This window comes from Barbus barbus (assembly GCF_936440315.1).
Source record: "Barbus barbus genome assembly, chromosome: 11".
NCBI lineage: Eukaryota > Metazoa > Chordata > Actinopteri > Cypriniformes > Cyprinidae > Barbus > Barbus barbus.
The window spans coordinates 21,668,729-21,685,435 of record NC_136739.1 but is presented as its reverse complement, the minus strand read 5'-3'; the positions used below and the strand labels follow the sequence as shown (position 1 = coordinate 21,685,435).

The 16,707-nt window shown below is 39.2% G+C and overlaps 2 protein-coding genes and 1 long non-coding RNA gene across 8 annotated transcripts in view; 1 reads left to right on the top strand and 2 right to left on the bottom strand.

Moving 5' to 3' along the window:
- LOC306877285 overlaps nucleotides 1-16,707 on the bottom strand; it is a 159,080-nt gene that overhangs the window by 104,435 nt on the left and 37,938 nt on the right. The window lies entirely within an intron of this gene.
- LOC306876991 (large ribosomal subunit protein uL2-like) lies at nucleotides 1,179-3,321 on the top strand. Its single transcript, XM_079428493.1, has 6 exons — nucleotides 1,179-1,270; nucleotides 1,752-1,895; nucleotides 1,973-2,114; nucleotides 2,199-2,417; nucleotides 2,904-3,019; nucleotides 3,126-3,321. The coding sequence occupies exons 2-6, from the start codon at nucleotides 1,758-1,760 to the stop codon at nucleotides 3,282-3,284; spliced, it is 774 nt and encodes a 257-aa protein (XP_079284619.1). The 5' UTR covers nucleotides 1,179-1,270; nucleotides 1,752-1,757; the 3' UTR covers nucleotides 3,285-3,321.
- The window catches only part of LOC306877220 (ubiquitin carboxyl-terminal hydrolase 9X-like), a 42,269-nt gene continuing 30,639 nt past the window's right edge, over nucleotides 5,078-16,707 (bottom strand). For 2 of the 6 annotated variants that reach the window (XM_079428845.1, XM_079428849.1), the window contains 16 exons: nucleotides 16,504-16,694; nucleotides 16,236-16,409; nucleotides 15,995-16,136; nucleotides 15,707-15,910; nucleotides 15,063-15,624; nucleotides 12,717-12,840; nucleotides 12,384-12,609; nucleotides 12,168-12,297; nucleotides 11,892-12,077; nucleotides 11,320-11,540; nucleotides 10,716-10,804; nucleotides 9,438-9,594; nucleotides 9,116-9,328; nucleotides 8,444-8,551; nucleotides 7,489-7,584; nucleotides 5,078-6,819 (listed from right to left, as the gene is read on the bottom strand). In XM_079428845.1, the coding sequence (XP_079284971.1) occupies nucleotides 6,682-6,819; nucleotides 7,489-7,584; nucleotides 8,444-8,551; nucleotides 9,116-9,328; nucleotides 9,438-9,594; nucleotides 10,716-10,804; nucleotides 11,320-11,540; nucleotides 11,892-12,077; nucleotides 12,168-12,297; nucleotides 12,384-12,609; nucleotides 12,717-12,840; nucleotides 15,063-15,624; nucleotides 15,707-15,910; nucleotides 15,995-16,136; nucleotides 16,236-16,409; nucleotides 16,504-16,694 (2,961 nt within the window). In that variant the 3' untranslated portion in view covers nucleotides 5,078-6,681. The remainder of the gene's footprint in view (nucleotides 6,820-7,488; nucleotides 7,585-8,443; nucleotides 8,552-9,115; nucleotides 9,329-9,437; nucleotides 9,595-10,715; nucleotides 10,805-11,319; nucleotides 11,541-11,891; nucleotides 12,078-12,167; nucleotides 12,298-12,383; nucleotides 12,610-12,716; nucleotides 12,841-15,062; nucleotides 15,625-15,706; nucleotides 15,911-15,994; nucleotides 16,137-16,235; nucleotides 16,410-16,503; nucleotides 16,695-16,707) is intronic. The other 4 variants (XM_079428847.1, XM_079428850.1, XM_079428846.1 and 1 more) reach the window with 3 other exon arrangements.

Sequence of the window (16,707 nt, the reverse complement as noted above, 5' to 3'; positions counted from 1 at the left end):
GAATATGACTGATTGAAATGGTAGGAATTATGTGATGCACATTAACTGTAGGCTAATTGTTAGTGGACAAATTAAACAGACTAGTGTGCGTGTGAGAGCCTTCTTTAGATAAAAGACTGCATGTTTAATAAAACAGAAAACAACCTGAAAATATACAATAGCACATTTTTAAACAATAGACAACAATTTTATCCATTTTGACCAATGCTACAAGGCTGCAAAAGACTTGAGCTGATGCTGCCTCCTCATGGTGTCTTTTTATAGTACCTTTTATATAAACATTTGCTTGTTATTATAGTTATGATGGTACATACACCATGAAGAAGGTAATACTATATTAAATAACAACAATGCTTGTGTCACCAGTGTAAGATAAAACGCTCGTTGCTTTAATTTCAGACGGTTCCCATGTTCAGCCTCTAGGGCAGGGCTGTCCAAACTCGGTCCTGGAGGGCCGGTGTCCTGCAGAGTTTAGCTCCAACCCTAATTAAACACACCCGAAGCAGCTAATCAAGCTCTTACTAGGCATACTAGAAACTTCCAGGCAGGTGTGTTGAGGAAAGTTGGAGCTAAACTCTGCAGGACACAGGCCCTCCAGGACCGAGTTTGGACAGCCCTGCTCAGGGCGAAGCAAGTAGGGGCCTACATTTTAAATTTTTTATTGATATCTATCCATCTTTAGAGTTTCTTAGATATAGATTTAATATTTATCACAATAATTGTACCTTTTGTGATGTTGATATTGAAACGACTGTAGTAGTATGATACATTTGAGCGGCTTAAATTTCAATCAAGCTGTCTTCTCAATTTTCTAATAATTATATAATGTTTGGTTTATTAATGGAAGATGCATTTGCTCAATTTATACTGAATATTATTCTCATTTTGGGCAAATATTATATTCATAAATGTAAGTGCCTTAAAACAAAGCCATTGTTTTCTGTTTTTCAAAAGGAATTTTGGATGTACTGTAAATCTGTAAGATTGCTAAAATGTAAAACTGGAAGAAAACTGTTTAGTATATTGCAGAAATTTAATCTATAGAAGATCCTATGTAATTAATTATCTTTATTTTTTCTCGTTTTTCGTTCTTAGTTTATTTTAATTTTGATTGGTGCTCTGTTCTCAAATAAAACAAATGTTCAGCCGAGGAGCGACATGTCTATGGAACAGACATCCGGGTACTTGACCCCCATCTTCCCCGCCCATTTCTCCGGAAGAAAATCCCCATCGTTCCTTTTTACTTCCTCTTTCCGTCAACGGAGTTTAGGTATGAGAAACAATCTTCTGTCTCTCTGCTCAATCTGATTACAATCCCCCTGTAAAGTTCACCATCCACGTATACAACATGCCGTGTAATGTGAACATAATACTTAAGGACATATCTGTCCTCTCTCGGGTCTCTTAGTGTTGAAACTGAATGTGATATTTATAATAGAAGTGATGGTGTATCCGCGGTCAGGTTGTGGCCTAGAGCTTCGGTAATTAAAGAGTTTATTTCAACTGAACTAGTTTAATACATTTAACCAGCATATTATTAAGCACTGTTTTTAATCGTGCGTTTCGTGTGGGATACTGTTCACTACTAGCTATTTGAAAGTAATTTCTGAATTCATTGTAGTGGCTGTCAGTGTGTTAAACGATGAGTTAACTTAATGTTATTCCCAATCTCAATGACTTTATTCCTTCTGCCTCTATGTAAATATAGCATTGAAATGTCTTCTTAAACGTGTTATTGCTTATTTCTAAAGGCCGCAATGGGACGTGTGATCAGGGGTCAGAGAAAAGGTGCGGGCTCCGTCTTCAAAGCCCATGTCAAGCACAGAAAAGGTGCTGCTAAACTCCGTCATATTGATTTCGCTGAACGCCATGGCTACATCAAGGGGATTGTGAAGGTAACATTGTGAAATAAATGAGAAGATCTCTGAATAGGGAAGTTGCAAAGAAAAAAATGCTGGTTTTTTTCCTCTAGGACATCATTCACGACCCTGGCCGTGGAGCTCCCCTGGCAAAGGTGGTGTTCCGTGACCCATACCGCTTCAAGAAGAGGACAGAGCTGTTCATTGCAGCTGAAGGCATCCACACTGGGCAATTTATCTACTGTGGCAAGAAAGGTAATGCATTTTAAGTTGAGAATTGGTCAAACAAACATCTGGCCTTATGTGCACATGCTGATCAAAGTGATTGGACCGTTATAGCCCAGCTGAACATTGGCAATGTGCTCCCCGTTGGCACCATGCCTGAGGGTACCATTGTCTGCTGTCTGGAGGAGAAGCCCGGAGATAGAGGCAAACTGGCTCGTGCATCCGGAAACTACGCCACAGTCATCTCCCATAACCCTGAAACCAAGAAATCCAGAGTCAAGCTTCCATCTGGATCCAAAAAGGTCATCTCTTCTGCAAACAGAGCTGTTGTTGGTAAGCAAACATGAAGGTTTTAGGTGATAAAGAAGTTTTTGGTTAATAACCTATTGTGTTTCTTGCATTGCATGGTTATAAGTCAGATTTAATTGATTTTCACTTTTTCCTTTTGTTTTTCATAAAAGAACAATTTTCTTTGTGGTGCTTGTCGTTGAATCTCCATTGAAATATGCTGTGTGATCATACGGTTCTGAGTATATAATTTGTGGATTTATTTTATAGCACAGCATTTCTCAAACTTGAAGTGGTTTGTGAAGAGCTAATAACAAAAAATGTTATTTAATTTTTTAAATGATTAAAAACATTGAAAAGTGAAATGACGGATGTTAAAATATGAACCACCTAAATCTCAGGTTGTACTTTGAAATGTCAAAGAGGTTCAATTCAAAGTTTGGGAATCCCTGCTATAGGGGGTATATGGGCATTCAATTTTGAATCTCCAAGTCTTAAATATAAACTTTTGTCTATTGTTTCTTAATGAAGGTGTTGTTGCTGGTGGTGGTCGTATTGACAAACCCATCCTGAAGGCAGGACGTGCATACCACAAGTACAAGGCCAAGAGGAACTGCTGGCCTCGTGTCCGTGGTGTGGCTATGAACGTAAGCAAACTTCATTTTTATTTATTTGTTATTCCAGGTAATTACAGATTCTGATTTGTTGCCTAAATGCTGGTTTTAAATCTGACCTGTGCTGTTTGTTCTCCAGCCTGTTGAGCATCCCTTCGGTGGTGGTAACCATCAGCATATTGGCAAGCCCTCAACAATCAGGAGGGACGCACCCGCTGGACGCAAGGTCGGTCTCATTGCTGCCCGTCGTACTGGCAGACTGCGTGGAACAAAGACCGTCCAGGACAAGGAAAACTAATGTGCATCTTCATAATAAAATGTGTCCCAACAAATTTCATTTGCCTCTTGATGCCTTTTTCAGTTGTTGCGAGTTACTTACTGTTTTTTAGGAACACTGCACAACATCAAAAGCATTAAAACAAACACCGTTTAATCAAATTGCCAAAAAAAAAAGTATTAGAAAGGCACATAGTGCTTGCTTTTAACTTTACATTTGTAATTATAATTTTAGAAGTTACAAGGGTTCCATCATAAAGAGTTTCTACTGTCAGGAAAAATTTAATTTTAAAGTGATATACAGATCTGAAAAGGTCTTTTAAAATATTACATTATTTTAAAGTATAGTAAAATATTAAATTAATATTGAAGTATCAAATTGTTCTAGTATTCTCTGATCAGCTGGAAACTGATAGTACACAAAAATATAGAACCTTTTATATCATTCCTGTCTAATTATATGTGACAAATGTGTGGGAACATTAAAACAAGGGTATGGAATGTTACACAAGTCTTCGATACGGAGTATATAACTAGTAATGACAAGAACTTAACTTTGATTTATAAAAATACATTACCTTCTGTGAGTCATATCCATGTCTGGGCAGCAAGACAAATTTTTAATGTTATTGTTTTCAAGCAATCCACAGTCTTGAGCTCAGTCTTAAGTCTTCCCAGACTAGCTTTATCTATGCTGAAAACAGTTCTCACCCTGCACATATTAAGATTGCCCTTTCGTGTGTTATTAAAGCTGGTTAAGAGTGGCAGGTGGCAGGCAAACTCTGCAACCTACCCAACAGGAAGAACAATTTAAGAGTGTTCTCAGGAATCTGTTGATTCCAGTGTTTATCTGGATGTTAACATGTTTTTGTGCGCAAACATTGGGTTTAAACGTAAATGTGATTAAATATTAAATCCAAGAGATAAACAGTTTTAAGCAAAAAGCCTTTATCATAATTCAACTTAGAAAATGTGTTCATGTGGGTTTAATGGATTTTATTTGTTGCTGTGTCTTTTCCAATCAGAGACTGAAAATTAAAACTAGCTTAAAAAGAAGAATATGGTTTTGGAATAGCAGTGCAAACTGGTTTAAAATGAGCAAGACCAACACTTAAAAGGTTTATAAGCATATTATTGACATTCCAAATCATTTGGGTGGCTTGAAATATGTGACCCTGGACCACAAAACCAGTCATGAGTAGCATGGGTATATTTGTAGCAATAGCCAACAATACATTCTATGGGTCAAAATTGTCAATTTTTCTTTTATGCCAGAAATCATTAGGATATTAAGCAAAAATCATGTTCCATGAAGATTTTTTTGTACATTTTCTACTGTAAATATATTAAAAATTAATTTTTGATTAGTAATATGCATTGCCAAGGACTTTATTTAGACCGCTTTAAAGGCAATTTTCTCAATGTTTGGATTTTTTTTTTTTTTTGCACCCTCAGATTCCAGATATTCAAATAGATATATCTCAGCCAAATAATGTCCTATCCCAACCATACATCAATGGAAAGTTTATTTATTCAGCTTTTAGATGTATACATCTCAATGTTGAAAAATGTACCCTTATAACTGGTTTTGTGTTCCAGGGTCACATAAAAGTGTTGCCTGTCAATATTCTATGGACTATTATAAAGGCAATTTAAAATATAATACTAACCCACCAACACACATGGTTGCAATTACATTTTTCATTTTTGTGCAAATAGGAGCTGTGCACTCTACAGTGATTATAATGTACTTGAAACAATCAATACAAAACATCTCGCAGCTTTGAATCTTCACAATAACAGACAAGACATTTTCCCGATTTCTTTTCTTTATTCTTGAATGGCGCAATGCTTTTTTCTAATATTTCTGTGCACAAAAACCTCACAAAGTGAAAGTCAACATTGTGACTGTGGCTTCAGAATTCAACGTCACATCATGGCCAAAACAAAAGTCGGCAAGAAACAGGGCGAAGAACTCTGTACAGTCAATAATCTTTAAAAATAACACAAGGACAAAAATGTTCCTCTTAAATCAAATTCTATTTTTCTTTTAGTGAAATACAACAAAATAAATTCTATAAAATAAAACAGCAAAATATTTAAATATATGATGGGCAGAATATTTTCATTTGCAGGAGTATTTGGTATTTTTTCCAACAAAATCCAAGAAAAAAAAAAAGCATTCAAGTTACCAATTAAATACATACAGTATCTACTGATGTTTACTCCTTTAATCCAAGAGACTTTACTAACTGAAGTTGCAACATGACTAACCAGCAGTTATTTTATGGTACAACCCTGCTTTTACGTTCACTCTCCTTAAAATGAAGAATCCCCAAACCGAGGCTCTTTTCGAGTACACGAATGCGAACCGGGATCATGAATCAGGCGACCCACTAAATTGCCAGGAGGTCATTTGTCTGACGCAAAGGTCAAGACAAATAAGCAAAACGAGTTCTGTCCACTAATGTTCCAGGCATCCTGGCATAAACTGTTGCATATATTTTCTCTTTCTAAAATTCTTATCATCAAAACCTAAGCATTTATCCCACCAAGAAAAGCGACAGCCAAATATTTATCAGAGGAAACGTGTGCAATTGTAAAGCCACTTCTTACATTGCTTCCAAAACATCAAATCTAGAAGAGCATATGGAGGAGGGGACCAACAAAAGGGCTCTTCCAAATCGCCGTGGAGAAAAAAAATAAAAAAATAGCTATACTAGTTTGATGTGAAGCCATGCTAAGATGTTACAGCGTGTCAGCTGGAGCTTTCAAATTATTGAATTACCAGAAAAAAGAAAAGAAAAAAGGCAATAGGAATTTCCAGAATAAAGTTGCATCACCCAATTCACATGAACTAAATGTCAAGATCATAACCCAACCGTCCCATCGATCACAAACTATGGCCAACTCTTGCTCACGAGGTGCCACAGCCGGTTAAGCTTTGACATGAATATAATGTATGATCAAAAGCAGAATGACCCAAACGGCCCAAACCTTACTACTGAGCATGGGATAAAACGGGGATTTTTTTTGTCTTTCACTGTTGTATTTGCTTCTTTTTTTGTTGTTTTTCTATTTTCATAAATCTGCAGTCTCCCAACAGCACCACACACGCTGTTGCTTTTGAACAGTCAAAACATTAACATAGTATGTACACCTCTGTCATGAGACAAGAGCGACAGGCCCGTTTTATTATTACAAACAATATGCACAGTCCACTGCAAGTTACACTTTTGACAGTTAATACCGCAGAGCAGACGGTGAAGAGACTCCACTCCAGGGTTAGAAATTGAGGGAAGCTGAATGTTCTGGTTACACGGGCTCTGGAGTAGAGCAGCATGGTGGGGCCTGGCCTTGCTCTGGATTCGAGTATCTCACTGGAGAACTCAGATGGAGGACAGTGTGACAACATCTTGTTAGTCTTTAGTCTGGCTGGTCGGCACCTCCTCAGGGGGCTCCCAGTTCTCTTGTGCTCGTGGGCCTGGACGCTGAGGGTTGTTGACGTGCTGTGCTGCGGGGCCAGTGTACGGCTGCGTATGCGGGAGGTTATTCTGCTGAAAAGACGCAAGAACAATCTAATTATTACAGGACAATCAGAAGAATTTATATTTATGGTTTACTCCGACTTGGAGATGTGCAGCTATATAACAACTGATGTGCATTTAAAAGTGACTTGAGCAATATATTCAGAGTAATAATAAAAAAATATATATATATTATTTGCAGTCCACAATCAAAAAGCACAAACACTCCCAACTGGGGTAAACATGAAAGCCATTAGTCAGCGAAAACCAAGTAAAATACAAACGAATCCAAATAAACTGCTGTTCAAATGTATGTTCAACAAACTTTCATTCTTGAAAAATACTTTTTATTCAGCAAAGATGCATTAAATTGATCGAAAGTTAAATCGTGTATACATTTTTTATAAGAGTTACTTTAAATTATAATATTTGCGCTGTATTTGATCAAATAAATGCAGCCTTGAGTATAAGAGACTTTTTCCAAAAGCATCTAAAACGTTAAAATCTTTACCCATTACAACAAACTTTCAAATCAGGAACTCAGAGCCCCACTTTTTTTAATGCGAGGTTCCAGTACAACATGGGTTTGCAGTGAAGAAAGTTTATGAAAGTCTTTGGAATGCACCTTTCACAAATACAGGATATGGTTTAAGAGAGATCTTAGAGTAGCATGCGGTTTGCGTGACTGAAGCTCAGTACCTGTTGAAACTTTGTGCCTGGAGAGTGAGGGTACAGAGCAGTGTCCTCTGGAGGAGAAGTGTCCTGCTCATCAAGGGCCTCCTGCTCATCAGGCTCCTAAAACAACCATCACAAGTGAAGCTGAGCACTAGAGATACAATACATCTTCATTCAATATAATTAAATATTAAACTGTTTGCTTAATACTAACTAACCAGGGATATTTGTGAATGTCCTCTATAAAGAGTCCCTTACGATATACAACATGCAAAGTCCATACAATGGGAAATTTCAAGGCTTTATCGGTTTGACGAACAAAGCAAATTATTAGGGGGACTTTGAAATCCAATGACAGACGAGGGAACACCATAAATGGACAACACAAACCAAACTCCTATACTTTAATTTGATTAAACTGTTTTGTTTTGTTTTGTTTTTTAAGTTAAGGAAGCTTCTGATGACAGAACAGGAATTTGCCCATGGATGAACTGATTAGACAGTGGCGTGACTATAACACTAAACACATTCTCCTGAACACCGTGTTCTTCCTGAGAGAAATTTAATCATCAGAACGGAATATAAACCTATCACCACATCCAAATTTGCATAGTCACACAAAAGCTTCTTAGAAGTGCAGGTTGTTTTCAGATCATATGACCAGAACATTTTTCTTTCTCTTTTGTTTTGAGTCTGATTTTATTTTGGGAAAGAAAAACAATACCAGACACAAAAATGACCTCCATCTCATCTGTACACTATAGCCAAGGCTTAGAGTTTTCGATCACTTAGTTACCACATTAAGACTTTTAGTTGCGTAGAAAGAAACCTTTTGGACACATTGAGATGAGGACGAAATAACAGTTGATTTTGAGTTGTTTTTGAGGGAGGTGGAAGATGGTTCTGCCTACATCATGACCTGTGAACATCAAAAAGTTACGCAGATGGCACCAGTGTGGCCGGGCCATACGAGTCTTACGGTGTGCTGTTGTTGGCCTGTCACTTCCCCTGGCAAAAGTTGCTGTGTCGAGGACGGGTTCCGGCCAGTGTCCTCTTCAGATACCACCTCGTGCTTCGTTAAGTGACACTATTTTGAAACGGCAGTTAATATTGCATACTGTTTCAACAAATTATGCATCGATGGCTGCATACATTTAACATTTGTAGAAATTTGCTACGTATTAAACTAGATAAAGAAAGCGCCTTATTTCAGCAAATCAATAGAAATGGCTTTAAAAAAAAACATCTATGGCATGAAATCAAGTGTAAATGTAATGAAACTTAAATTTATGCAAACATCAACATTTGTAACTGCTTTGCGTTATAAAAATGAAAACCTGGAAATAAAAGTCGAAAACTCAAAGCCCTATCTATAGTTAAACGTGGCTATTTAGCACACAAAACATTTCTAGATCAGAAAAGATTTCCTTTTAATCCTTTGAATAAAGTGTTTCTCTACATTACACCCGCATGATCAGTATTTACTGAAAGGGGTTCTTAAAAGGCAAGCATGCAAAAATTTAAATAAAGAAATTTATTATTAAAAAGTCTCAACTACTGGGCAGAAGCACACATGCATGATTAGACTTTAAACTAAACATATTGGCACTAATGTTGCAGATAATGAGGGGTGGCATGAGCCATCATTTACCTCTTCTGGACACAACTCACAGGCCTTGGCTAAAGTCATACGGGCACTGTGGGAGCGCTCCAGGAAGTATCCATTAGAAGTCTCATTGCTCTGGACAGGAGGGGACCAGTTGTTATACGTGTACTGGGTATTTCCAGTGTACGGTCTCCGTTCCAGCTCATCACCAAGCCACTCCACTGCCCAGGTCCATTTCCTTTTTAAATCTCCATTACTCTGGAAAAGGTAAACCATAATCAGTTTTTACATACATACACACACACACACACACACACACATAAAAAAAAAAACATTCATATGCAAAGTCTTTCATTATCAAGCTCACCTGGAGAATTTGGTAGGCCACTGAACAGTTGCTGAAAAGAGCCACCATGCATTTGATACACTGATAAGCTCTCTTTTGGTAGTGATTTTTGGAGCGCTGAATGGTGTCAAAAAGCCCATCACGGTCATCAGGGATTCCTTTCAGCACATTGTGGATCCTTACAAACAAAGGAAAAGAGCAGAGCAGAACATTATTATGCACATTTAGGAACTTAATCTAAAAAAATAAAAATTAGCCCATGTTTTACTCACCCTCAAAGCATCCAAGGTGCATATGACTCTTCTTTCAGACAAATCCAATCAGAGTTATATTAAAAAAATGTCTTGCTCTTCCAAGCGTTTGAATGGAATTAGGCAAGCGTTTCTGTTCAACAGTCCAAAAGTAGTCAAATAAAGCACGCGCATCCATAATAAAACGTGCCTAACACGGCTCTGGCGGGTGAATAAAGGTCTCCTGTAATGAATTGATGTGTTTTTGTAAGAAAAATGTTATAAATAATTTCTCACTTACACTGACTTTCACACATGCAAGCTGTTCCGGTGGATGATGTAGGATGTCGGCGTAGAGTGATTTGTGATGAACGTGGAGAGAGAACAAAGCAAAACGCCGGTCATGAAAACAAGGATTTGTAAAGACAAATGTCAGAGGATTTCGATATAGGCCAAGAGGAGACTGGTTTTCCTTTTTTTAAGTAAGGAAACTTTGCTTCCTTTGCTCCTGCAAACAAACTCGCGAGACTAGCATATGTCAGAGGCACGCGCGCTGCGCATACATCCTACGTCATCCGCCCGGAACGACTTCCGTGTACGACAGATAGTGGAAGTGAGAAAAAAAAGTGTTTATTACATTTCAAATATGGATATTTTTCTTGCAAAAACTCATGGATTCGCTACAGGAGGACTTTATTCACGCCCCGGAGCTGTGTGAGGCACGTTTTTTTATGGATGCACGTGCTTTATTTGACGTCTTTTGGACTGTTGAACAGACACACCCACTCAATGCAATGATAGAAGAGCCAGGACAATTTTTTATATAACTCCGATTGGATTCGTCTGAAATAAGAAAGTCATATACACCTAGGATGCCCCGAGGGTGAGTAAATCATAGGCTAATTTTAATTTTTAGGTGAACTAACCCTTTAAGGACTTCACTCCAGGAACTAAATTGTAGTACTCAATTACCATTGTGCTATTAAGTGTTTCAGGTTGTTCTGGGGCTTTTTCTTTGTACATTTGTTCACATAAGAGACATTTGCTAAACATGAAGTGGAAGACTGACCTGTGAGTCTGCCATGAGTCCTCAATAAACAAGATTTGAAGGAGCAAGTCCAGGTAAGGCCTTAACTCATACGTGTATGAATATGCCACCTATGCAAAAACACCAATGTTAATAACCATCTACAGACAATCAGGAAAAATATACATATAAGAAACTAGGGGTACGTGTACCGAACCAAACCACATGGCAAATTCCACTTCTATTTGGAATTTGCCCCGTGAACCTTTTTGGTTCGGGACGTGTACCGTTACACCCCTATAAGAAACATGGCTAGATACAGCGAAAATTATATTTTTTATACATTTAACATCGATATAAGAGTTAACATACCATTTAGACGGATTCACAGACAATCCAAACTCCAATAGCATTATGGTACTTAAGTTTAAACCAGATACTACTAAAATACTTGTCTAAATTCTCTCATTCTCACAATTTGCAAGAGAGGAAGATAGAATGAAACAAGTTTAATCCAATTAAGTCTTTAGGAAACTGAATGGCCAAATAAAATGTGCATTTATAACAAAATGTAATTGCAATATTCATAATGCTGTTTAAAATCGTCAACATCTTCTCAAAGACAAATGCTGGTAATTCCCCTCACCTGCCACAGTAGTTCACTCAGCACAGTGGAGGAAAACTGAGGGTTTTCCCAACAACAGAATCTCAGCAGTTTGATAGTGTCCTCTGAGTTACTGCAGTCCTCGATAATCTTCTTCACATAACTGGTACGCACAAACAGGATGTCTACCACCAGCTGCTGCAGAGGCATAATGGGAGCAGTGATGTTGGGGTCACCATATGGGTTTGGCAGGGGAGGGTTTCCTAAAAATGTCAACATGTGGAAGTGTCAGCTCATATCCAGGTTTGTGGTCTGAACATTTTCCATACAAATAATTAAATTATTGCAACAGATCAAACTACTAAAACATTGTATTGGCTTGACAAAAAAAAGAAAAAAGAAAGTGCATCTCTGCTTGTTTGTCTTTAAATGCCCTCAGCTCCAAGCAATGCCAACCTGGCACTCATGCCTGGAGATGGCTGTGTCAATCAGGAAGTCCTGAGCAAGGATGAGCATCTTCATTGGGCAATGGGGACCAAAACTACATGTGAAAGCCTACAGACAATTTTGGTATCAGAATACACACATTTTGCAGCAATGTATAAAATTCTCACCGTTGATAGAGGACTGCATACGTGACGTCACATCACAGCAGCGAACCAGCTGTGAGACCACAGTATAGAGCTTTCCGAGCTCAGCATACTGGTATTTAATGGGAGGGCCGGGGCCCTCATCCAGAGCCACAAGCATGAAGGTAGCTGGTACCCCGAGCTTCAACAGCTGCGTCTTCTCTGCCAAGCCTGAGAGAAAGAAATGGAGTGAGACAGGACAGCACTATAGCATGCAAGCCCATATGGATGCAGACCTTAAGGGTGGCGAGTGGTCCTTACCAAGGTTGGCATACATGACGAAAAGGTTGAAGTACTGCTGCAGGTGACGGCCGTGCTCAGACACTTCCCTTCTCAGCAGATTAAGTACGGCACGGAACAAGTGCTCACTTAAACTCAAATTATCACAGCTCTAAGACAAAAGGAAAAATAATGAAAAATGTACAAGAACTGTGTGAGAGTGAGCTCCAAATTTCAGCCTACAATGATGAGACATACCTGACTTGAAGGTCCAGGAGAGGCGATGGGTGAAGGGCAGGGTCCATCTTGCAGGGAGAAATGTGCAATGAATACAATGAGTTTGGAGAAAGCTCCTCGAACCTCTGCACTGGGACACTCAAGCAGGTACTCCGAGAAGCGGTTCGGATATGCAAAGAGGACATTGTGTGCAAACCAGTAACGCACATTCTTACTGTGTCGTAGTAAGATGCACAGAGCATCATACCTGAAATAAAAGAAACAAGGACCAACTAAGTGTAGATAAACGAGGAATCAACTGTTCAAGAACGCAGGCAAGCATGTGCCTGATAAACACAGAAATCACACGCTTACCAATCACTAGCAGGGCCACGGACAATTTTCTTGGTGTGGAATCCAGTACTGAAGAGAAATTTAGCAGCGAGCTGTATACTAATCATAGCCATTTCTTCTGCTTCAGGCAAAAGATGGTCTTGACCTAAAAGCCACAAATGAAGTAATCGTTAATGCTACAATGACTTTCACCATCCCCTGGAATAGATTATTCTGCTTTTATTGGGTATAAGAAATAAACTCATAAAATGTACAAAACGTTGGTTTCACTTTTAAGTAGGCTATTTGTGTATATAAACATTTCTCTGCAGAAGTATGTTAACAAGTCATCTTTGTTCGGGGAGGACTTATTCACTATAACATCAGCATGATCTTGTGTTATTACATATCACTTCTCGTGTGCGTTTGGCTGTAGTTTGCGGACTAGACAGAGTTGTCAGCGATTCTTCAAAAAAAAAAAAAAAAAAAAAAAAAAAGTCATGCAGTGTGCAACCTATTGTCAACAATCCATCATGCAATGTGAACACAGCAGCGACTGAATACTACCCCAGATAGTCGTGCAGTGAAAAAACAACGGTGTTCCGATGACTTTGAAGTCAGCTCAAGTTTGCAAGGTTTGTGAAATTAAAATGTTCATTAGTCATTCAAAGAGTTGTTTAAATGATATAAATGCATATTTTCTGAAGGCTGACGGCAAAAGAGAAAGTATTATAATGTCTGCCTTTCTGTTACTAAATATAAAAACAATCGTTATAATACATGTATACAAGTACTTCCTTTGTTTAACAGTTAAAGGGGTCATTATGATGCGATTTTAAGTTTTCCTTTCTCTTTGGAGTGCTACAAGATGTTTGTGCATAGATAAGATCCCTGAAGTTGCAAAGACTAAAATCTCAAAACCAAAGAGATATTCTTTATAAAAGTTAAGACTCTGCCACGCCCCCCCAAAAACGGCTCATTCAAACACACCCCCACGTCTACGTCACGGTGTGGGGAGATTTGCAAAACACTGCCCAAATGCTTACGCAAAGAAAGAGCGGGTGATTTTTATTCTGGCTGTAGTATTGTTGCTGCCGCCAGCGCCATGTCCTGGAGACGCTGTTTCGTTGTGAAAGAGAAAGTACTTTGTTTGGCAAAGGGGACACAACTAGAAATCAGTGGTTATGTTGTATTTACAACACTGTTCCAGAACAGTTCAACCCAAATTTTAGAGTGTTTGCAGCGCATTATACGGAGGACTAATTCCTGAACCTGGAAGAGCTCAGGAATTAGTGCAAGGACAGTCAGATTTTGGACAGCAAAATTGGACAGTCAGTCCAATTTTGCAAGGACAGTCAGAAAGAAGCGCCTTCTGACTCACAGCCTGTAAGTATGTTTTCGTATTTAAAGAATTTGCTACTGACGATTCAAACGCGAGTTTTCAGCAGTGAAGAGTAACGCTTGTTGTTTGTCGTTTCTTCAATTACAAATGCAGACATGGTAATGTGTACATGGCGCGATGCAGTTTAAGTCATTATAATTAGTAATTATGTCCCCACTGGATGCAACAAATGCCTCGTTTATAATGAGTTATGGGCCCGGTTTCATAGACAGGGCTTAGCCTAAGCCAGGATTAGGCCATAATTAGGACATTTAAGTAATTTTCCTAAACATGCCTTAGAAAAAAGCATTACTGGTGTGCATCTGAAGACAAAACAAAGGCACTGACATGTTTTAAGATCAGTCAGTGCAAGTTTATTTCAGTTGAAACAGCTGAGATTTACATTTTAGTCTAGGACTAGGCTTAAGCCTTGTCTGTGAAACCGGGGGTTAGTGTTTTTGTCGTCGCGACGGGACACGGCATCACAATACGGTAAGGGGGCGTAACATTTCAGTCTCATGCTTGAGGTATTCGGCCAATCACAACAAACTGGATAGCTGGCCAATCAGAACACGCCTCACTTCTCAGAACTATGAGCTTTGTAAAAATCGGCACGTTTCAGACAGGCGGGGCATAGAGAAGCAACAATAATGAATGAAATGAAAATGATGAAAATGAATGAAAATGATTTTGGAACCATAAACGGCATAAACACGTTGCATTACACCAAATAATGTTCTTTTTGGCAACGTCATTTGACCCCTATAACAGACCGATACATCAGTCGACCACTAATTTAAATAATTTAATCTTAAGTTATTAACAAAAAATTTTAATATCAGGAAAATATCAGGATTTCCCTCAAGATACAAGAAAGTCAAATTCCGCTTTTTATCCAATTTTCAAAGAAATCGATTGAAGAATGGATTCAAAATGAACGGCATGTTGCAGCCCTGATCCCATCTACAACAGCGGAGAATAGAGCAAAGGTCAATGGCTGGATTTACCTGGAGGGGAGTTCAAGTAGACACTGTTACAGGTCAGCAGTTTCCTGATGAACTGGAAGTACTCCAAGCTGTACTGCATACGATTGTGCATAAACTGCACATTTTGTTTGCGCACACTGCGTTCGATAGCAGAGGGCATCTTCACCTGGTGAGGTTTGCTGGTCACTGTGAGCTCAGTGATGTATTTAACCAGTTCGCTGTCCTTGTCTAACGTGTCCATACGCTCATAAAAGAGGATGTAGGCATTCCACCAGCGTTTCTGTCGCCTGTAGGACATGCGTTTCATCATGTGGTCGAAAACCTCACCCATGTACTCTCCACCAAAGCACTGGTTCTTCATCTCCTCGTCATCGTCCATCTTGCACTCAGTGACGTCTCCATCATCAAACTTATACCAACGGTTCCTTTCTCCCTCACCACCACTGCCGTTCCTCTGAATGATGTAGGAGTAATAATGACCTCCACTAGCCTGGCCTGAGTGGACCAGCACTCCCACCAAACGATAACGAGAGCTGCAGGGGGGTTCCGGCTCTGACGGCTCATTCTGCTCGTCCACCTGCTGCTAATGACAGTTTCAAAACCAAATGGCATTTAATTTAATTAGACTACTTGAATACCAAAGAAAGACCATGTTGGTGTAATACCTGGTTCTCTGGGTGCACATCGGACTCCTCCAGCTTGGCTACTCCAGCTACTGTATAGGGCTCCATGTCTAACTCCCGTGGGAACTCAAAGTAATCATTGAACTTGATGGCACACTCTCGTTCCCAGTCATAATCGAAGCGTTTCAGCTGGATGGCCAGCACCGGAGGAAGCTTCTTAATGAGTAAACGCTTCACTGTGTCCACCTGTCATGTAGACACAGCACCTTGAGCATAACAGGGTTCTCTTAAATAACAACAAAAGACACAAGATAAAGACTGAACACACACCTTCTTGTTGCATTTTTCACAGTGGTAGGCATTTGCACCCTCAAGCAAGTCTCCTTTCACATACTGCTCCATAGAATCGAGGAGATTTTGATGGTTTCTGATATCTACATTCAACGTCGTAAACGATTCCTCACATTCATATCTGAAAAGACAGTATGGAGTGTGTTACACTGGGACACAAAGATCTAAGGCACAAAAAAAAACAAAGAAAAAAAAAAACGATATTAGATTTCCAATGTACCTGTGAGGACAGCCCTGACATATTTTCTGGTCAGCAAAAGAGCCACCCAGCACTTTGCTCAGCATGGCAGGGTGACCCAATGCTTTCAAAGCCTCATCTAAACTGTCTACCAGCGAGTTAAAGAACTCCAGGGCATCATGCTGCTCCCTCAGATTGACTGGTTCACCCCACAACCTGCAGAAAGAGGAAGAGGCCGGTTTAGAGAATAGCACCTGGTCCAGTCTTAAAAGAAAGGGAGGATTACATAAAATAGAGAGGGTGAATTTACCGAAATTGCTTCCAGAATCCCCTAGGCACATAGTACTGCAACCTGGAGGCAGCCAAGTGTCCAAAAATGACCTGCAACTGCCGAAGAACCCCGATGTTGTATTCCTTCCGGTCTTCCGACTTACTGAGAGAAGGTTTGTCTTCAAACTGGTGCTGATAGCCAAACACCTCATCCCGGGGATCCACATTACTCTGAAAAATAAAG

Excerpts from the sequence above, each read along its gene's own strand:
- LOC306876991 (XM_079428493.1), top strand. The coding sequence starts at position 1,758 with ATGGGACGTGTGATCAGGGGTCAGAGAAAAGGTGCGGGCTCCGTCTTC. Across the intron at positions 1,896-1,972 it reads ACATCAAGGGGATTGTGAAG|GACATCATTCACGACCCTGG; the intron begins GTAACATTGTGA and ends TTTTTCCTCTAG. Across the intron at positions 3,020-3,125 it reads TCCGTGGTGTGGCTATGAAC|CCTGTTGAGCATCCCTTCGG; the intron begins GTAAGCAAACTT and ends TTTGTTCTCCAG.